The sequence below is a fragment of the Bufo bufo genome, chromosome 9, assembly GCF_905171765.1.
Source record: "Bufo bufo chromosome 9, aBufBuf1.1, whole genome shotgun sequence".
NCBI classification, from domain to species: domain Eukaryota; kingdom Metazoa; phylum Chordata; class Amphibia; order Anura; family Bufonidae; genus Bufo; species Bufo bufo.
In genome coordinates, this window is record NC_053397.1 from 91,229,053 (window position 1) to 91,235,052 (window position 6,000).

Genomic DNA, 6,000 nt, shown 5'->3' on the forward strand with positions numbered 1-6,000 from the left:
TCTTCTGTTATTGCTCTTAAAAATGTATAACTAACTGCCAACTAGGTGTTACCAGGATAGAGGGGTGTCGCTACACACACTCACACTGACCAGTAAGTTACTGACTATGTAGGAACACATCCATGTGGCAAGAGAAATAGTAACAATTTATACATAAATGTCTAGGAATAACAGAGGAATGGCACAATGCAGAGATATAAGAAAAGATACTCCAGGATTGTTATTTTATGGAGAATAGGAAAATTTATTAAAATAGACATGTCAGTAGTGACACTTCAACTTTTGTATGTGTAAAAATGCGATTAGTATTTTTTCTGTAGTATACTTTATTAGGCCTCTTGCACACGACCGTATGGCTTTTTCAGTATTTTGCAGTCCGCAAAAAATGGATCTGCAAAAAATACTGATGACGTCCGTGTGCATTCCGTTTTTTGCGGAACGGAACAGCTGGTCCCTGAAAGAACAGTACTATCCTTGTCCGTTATGCGGGCAATAATAGGACATGTTCTATCTTTGAACGGAACGGAAAAATGGAAATATGTAAACGGAAGGCATACGGAGTACCTTCGATTTTTTTTTTACGGATCCATTGAAATGAATGGATCCGTATACGGAACGCAGAAAACGGAACGTAAACGGGGAAAAAAAAAACTTCATGTGCAAGAGGCCTTAGGTTTACTTTTATTTACAAACAGTTTAGCAATGGTCTATATGAGCTTTGCTAAATGAAATCAGTCTACGGCATGCACTGTACATGCTGAAGAAGGCTCACTGTTACATGTAGAAACAGGCGTTCTACCCCATCTAGGAATGGATGGCAAAGAACAGCGTTAACCACCCTGTTCCCCCCTCTTGTTAGGAGTGGGCTAGTCCTGCTTCCTGCCAAGATGGGGAGTTCCTGTCCAGAGACAAAAGGGAAAGGAAGCCTTTCACAGCTTCTGCTCCTGTTATGGATTCCCTTAGAGAAAACTCCTACAAATTTCCTCAAGTAAAGGCCTCATGCACACGACCGTTGTTTTGGTCCGCCTCCGAGCCGTAGTATTTGTGGCTTGGATGCGGACCCATTCACTTCAATGGGGCCGCAAAAGATGCGGACAGCGCTCCATGTGCTTTCCGCATCCGTTGCTCCGTTCTGTGGTCCACCAAAAAAATATAACCTATCCTATTCTTGTCCGTTTTGCGGACAAGAACAGGCAGTTATATTAATGGCTGTCCGCGCCGTTCCGCGAATTGCAATTTGCAGACTGAAAAACACACAAAGTCTTGAGACGCTAGACAGCAGAGTGAACTAAGGGGTCCATTCACACGTCCGTTTTTTCTTTCCTGATCTGTTCCGTTTTTTGCGGAACAGATCTGGACCAGATCTGGACCCATTCATTTTCAATGGGTCCTGGAAAAAAACGGACAGCACAATGTGTGCTGTCCGTTTCCGTTGTTCCGTTCCGCATGTCCGTTTAAATATAAAACATGTCCTATTCTTTTCTGCAAAATTCGGATCCTGGTACAATACAAAGTCAATGGATTCGCAAAAAACGGAAGACATTCGGATGTCATAATGCCGTTTTATGCGGATTCCGTTCCTGGAAATTACATTTAAATTTATTATTTTTTTTATATTTTTATTTTTTCAAAGAAATCCAAACAACTTTATTTGCTTATTGAAATTTATACATGTTTCCGTTTTTTGCGGATCCGCAAAAAACTGATGACATATGGAAACATTTTCAGGAACAACGGATCCGCAAAAAACGGACCGAAAATCCGGATATAGAAAAATACTTGTGAATGTAGCCTTAAAGACACTGCTGCAAGGTGAGGGATTACAGCAAAGGCAACCATCACCAGACTACTATTAGGCCAGTACCACCTAAGTGCTAAAAAATTACCACCATCCAAACGGCCTCCGTATCCTTACTGGTGGCAGAGAAAATTGCACTTAAAATCTGCTGATATTGAATGTATTTAAAGTTCTATGTTGCACTTAGTAAAGGAGACTTTTATATGTTTAATTCTGGCCTCATTCTTCAATATTGCATTTCCACTGTACTTATCCCCAGGGAGCAATGGCCTGAGGGAGTACACCGGGACACAACACTTTATCAGGGCCACTACCACTCCCATCCTCTGCACCGGCTCCTCCAGGTCTCGTGGCTCAGGCTCTTCAGCCTGCCTCTAGTCTCCCTGCTGCTGCCTATACATAATTGGTATAGATAGCTGTCCATAACTGACCAAACACCTTAGGGCACTTTCACACTTGCGGCAGAGGATTCCGGCAGGCAGTTCCATCGCTGGAACTGCCTGCCGGATCCGTCAAAATGCATGCAAACTGACGGCATTTGTTTGATGGATCAAGATCCTGATCCGTATGACAAATGCATTGAAATGCCGGATCCGTCTCTCCGGTGTCATCTGGAATAACGGATCAGGCATTTATTTTTTTCACATTTTTTTGCGGTCTGAGCATGTGCAGACCGCAATGCCGGAAAACTCGGGGCTGGATCCAGCATTAATGCATTTCAATGGGAAAAAAATGACAGTTCCGGCATTCCGGCAACTGTTCAGGAATTTTGGATGGAGATAAAACCGCAGCATGCTGCCGTATTATCTCCGTCCTGAACAGTCAAAAAGACTGAGCTGAAGACATCCTGATGCATCCTGAATGGATTGCTCTCCATTCAGAATGCATTAGGATAAAACTGATCAGTTATTTTCCGGTATTGAGCCCCTAGGACGGAACTCAATGCCGGAAAAGAATAACGCTAGTGTGAAAGTACCCTTAGTCTAAAGTTGATCAAAATGATTTGGGTGAAATTTAACTACAGAAGTTCATTTTAGCCAACCTATGACAGACAATCAGCTGAAAAGTAATTGACCGTGTTTAAAATTTTCATCTGTCAGATGAAAGCTCTTTCGTTCAAAGAAAGGTCATTCATGGATGAAAGATCTTTTGTCCATCAACAGTTTTATAGAACATGTTTATAAAGTTCAAACAAATATAATGGCCGACATGGACTAAAATATGTATGGCTGTGGATGCTAAGCTATTGCCCACCCAATGATCTTTTATTCAACAGATCAACCATCAAGTAATTTTTATTTAATTTGTATGGCCACCTTTAAGTGATGTATAACAGATTATCCATGATGATTATACTGACTGTCAGCACTGGCAAAAAGGTTTTATATAACATAGGGACTGTAATATGCAGGAAAGATTATATATCAGGAATAGTATATTTCGATTGTGATGGGCTGTATTCTATTCAACTCTATTAGTAAACTCTGGACAACTACAGTTGAGAGTCTTGAGTCACTAGGCACTCGTACTGAAAAAAACAACGGCTATAAGGGACTGGACACTGCGTTAGTGGGTTACAAAGTTAGTGATCTTCTTTTGGCAGAAATGCTGCTCATGTTTGTGATGTGTGAAACTTGCTATAACCTATCTTTCAGTTTAGTATTAACCCCTTCCATGCACGGGGATGTAGGGTCTTTAAAGATCACGCTTACTCAGGAACTGAGAGAAAGACATAGCTAGCAGGTGCCTGATCGGTCATTTACTGGAATCGTGTCGCTGTTGGCGACTGAATGGCTCCCCGAGACAAGGTTGTCTCCTGGTTGCTCATGCTTCATGGGGCCCTCTGAAGACTCCAAGGTGTGCCATAGCAAAGTTCCTATCAAGTCCTGCCTAGGAACATACTGATTCTCCCAGGAATGAATTCACTGAAGTCTCACGAGACTTCAGGTGATAGGAACTTTTGCCTAAACTTTGCCCATACATTTTAATGCTGTACGGCGACAGCATTAAAATTGAAGTTTTTGAACAAAAGAACTTTGGATCTATGAACCAAAGCTGGATTCGCTCAACCATAGGGAACACTGTAAAAACTAAACCCATAAAACAATGACCTCACAGGGAATATAGTTATTGAATCACTGAGCGAACACAAAACCCCTAAAATACTGCATCATTACGATATATCCTTAAAAAAATATATAGACATTAAAAAATATCAAATAAACCCCAAAGTATAGATACAGTAAGATAGTATACAAATGATAGCTCGTGCCTACACCCAGGATAATAGGTCAATGTAGTGCACGTACTAAAAAGCAAGACAACAGAGACAAAAATAACATTACAACTGCATATATTTAATATATCGTAATGATGCAGTAAAGAACTGGGGGTTGTTGTTACAAAACCTATGGTTACTTGATACCAGACTGTATCCAGGGGTAGCAGCCGACAAGATGGGTTGGGGAAGGTGTTAAATCCCTAGTTTTTTTTCCCTATGACTACCCCTTCCTATAAGCAGAGCACCCGCCCCGAAAGGAGCGACCCCACTTATCGGTGGCTAAACCCTGGGAGACCCCGGATGTCCCTGTTGGCTTCTTCACACTTCCAGATGCATTTCTCCAGGTGGCGATATCCACATGCTTCATTAGGGGAATTATGGTCCAGCACCTAGACGATGAATAAGTGCTGCATCGTTACGATATATCAAATATGCAGTTGTAATGTTATTTTTGTCTCTGTTGTCTTGCTTTTTGGTACGTGCACTACATTGACCTATTATTCTGGGTGTAGGCACAAGCTATCATTTGTATACTATCTTACCATAAAACAATGGTTGAATTGCATTTTATTTCCAGTTCCACCCCATGTAGAATTTCTTCCCAATTCCCTCTATATTGTATGCCATATTAATTGGTGCCATTAGAAAGTACAGCTTGTCTAGCAAAAAAGACAGCCTTGATACGGCTATGTGAATGGAAACATAAAAAAGTTATGGGTCCTGGCAGGCAGGAAGTAAAGAACAAAAACAAAAAAACAAAAACACATCAGGAAGGAGTTAAATGTATCTGTTTTCCTTTAGACTTTTCCATGTATTATACTAAGTGGTATTTAACATATGCCCCCACTGTATGCCTGGTTCCTCTACAAGTACTGAAATCCTGGCTTCTAGAGGAAAACATATACAAAACAGACATTCAAACACAGGAACTTGCGTTAGTCCTTCTGCCTAACAATGCCTACATATTATGGAGGAAATATGCTGACTTCCCAGGAAATACTGTATAAACATTTGTGTGCTTCAGTATATCATTCTGCAGATTATTGCATGTTTTTGTTAATTTTCTGGATAACAAATCTCAGATTCTTAGATTGGATTTAAAAATAATTATGTAAATATCTATCGCTGTGCAATTAGAAATACACACTCACATCCATGAATATGAGCCAAATTGACACATAAATGGGTTTCGGTTTTCAGTCTACTGGGAAAAAATAACAAAAAAAAAGAAAAGTACGTGAGGCAGTTCATTTTAGACTGAAGAAATACTCTCTGCTCTCCATCACATTCATTGTACCCTGTACTGATTGTCTATCACCTGAAACAGCAGTTATTAAAAACATACAGAAATTAATTTGCTTGGATTACAACAAAATATTAAAACACTGGGAGATTGTAAATCACATATTGCGATCTTACCTTTATCGGATGGCACTGCAGAATAACAGCATAAAGTAAGTGATACCATACCAATGATGAGGTCCAGTCTAGGCATCTTAGGAGGATTGTAGGAAGTTGATCTCTCCTTGATTGAAAAATACAAGATGCCTGGCTAATTCTGCCCTTTAATATCTGTTATTAGTTCTCTTTTTCTACAGATTTTGCAATCTTTGATGCGGTAAATAAATTTCAGCTTTGCCTGCAGAGTGTTCCTATGGTCTGGACCTGAAAGCTGTGGGGATTTTCATTTTGAGGGATCTACATTTGTGAGTAGACAAGTAAGGCTTTGTATGAATGGCTATTAGGAAACTACAATTTCCTGTTTTCAAGGTCATGCTGCAGTCATGGAAAACTGTATAACTCTTGCAACCTAACGCTGTGGTTGCAAACTTATTCTTCCCACACTGAACGAGTCAGCACTGACATTAAAATGTCTGAGAAATGAGGGCATAAAAAAAAAAAAAATGCTCAAATGGGATAA

The 6,000-nt window shown here is 40.1% G+C and overlaps 1 protein-coding gene across 1 annotated transcript in view; it reads right to left on the minus strand.

Annotated features, from left to right (window-relative positions):
- Positions 1–5,793, minus strand: part of LOC120979012 (complement factor H-like) — a 139,902-nt gene extending 134,109 nt beyond the window's left edge. Inside the window, exon 1 of the mRNA XM_040407506.1 lies at positions 5,499–5,793. Within this exon, the coding sequence (XP_040263440.1) occupies positions 5,499–5,574 (76 nt within the window). The 5' untranslated portion in view covers positions 5,575–5,793. The remainder of the gene's footprint in view (positions 1–5,498) is intronic.
- Positions 5,794–6,000: the final 207 nt, after the last annotated feature.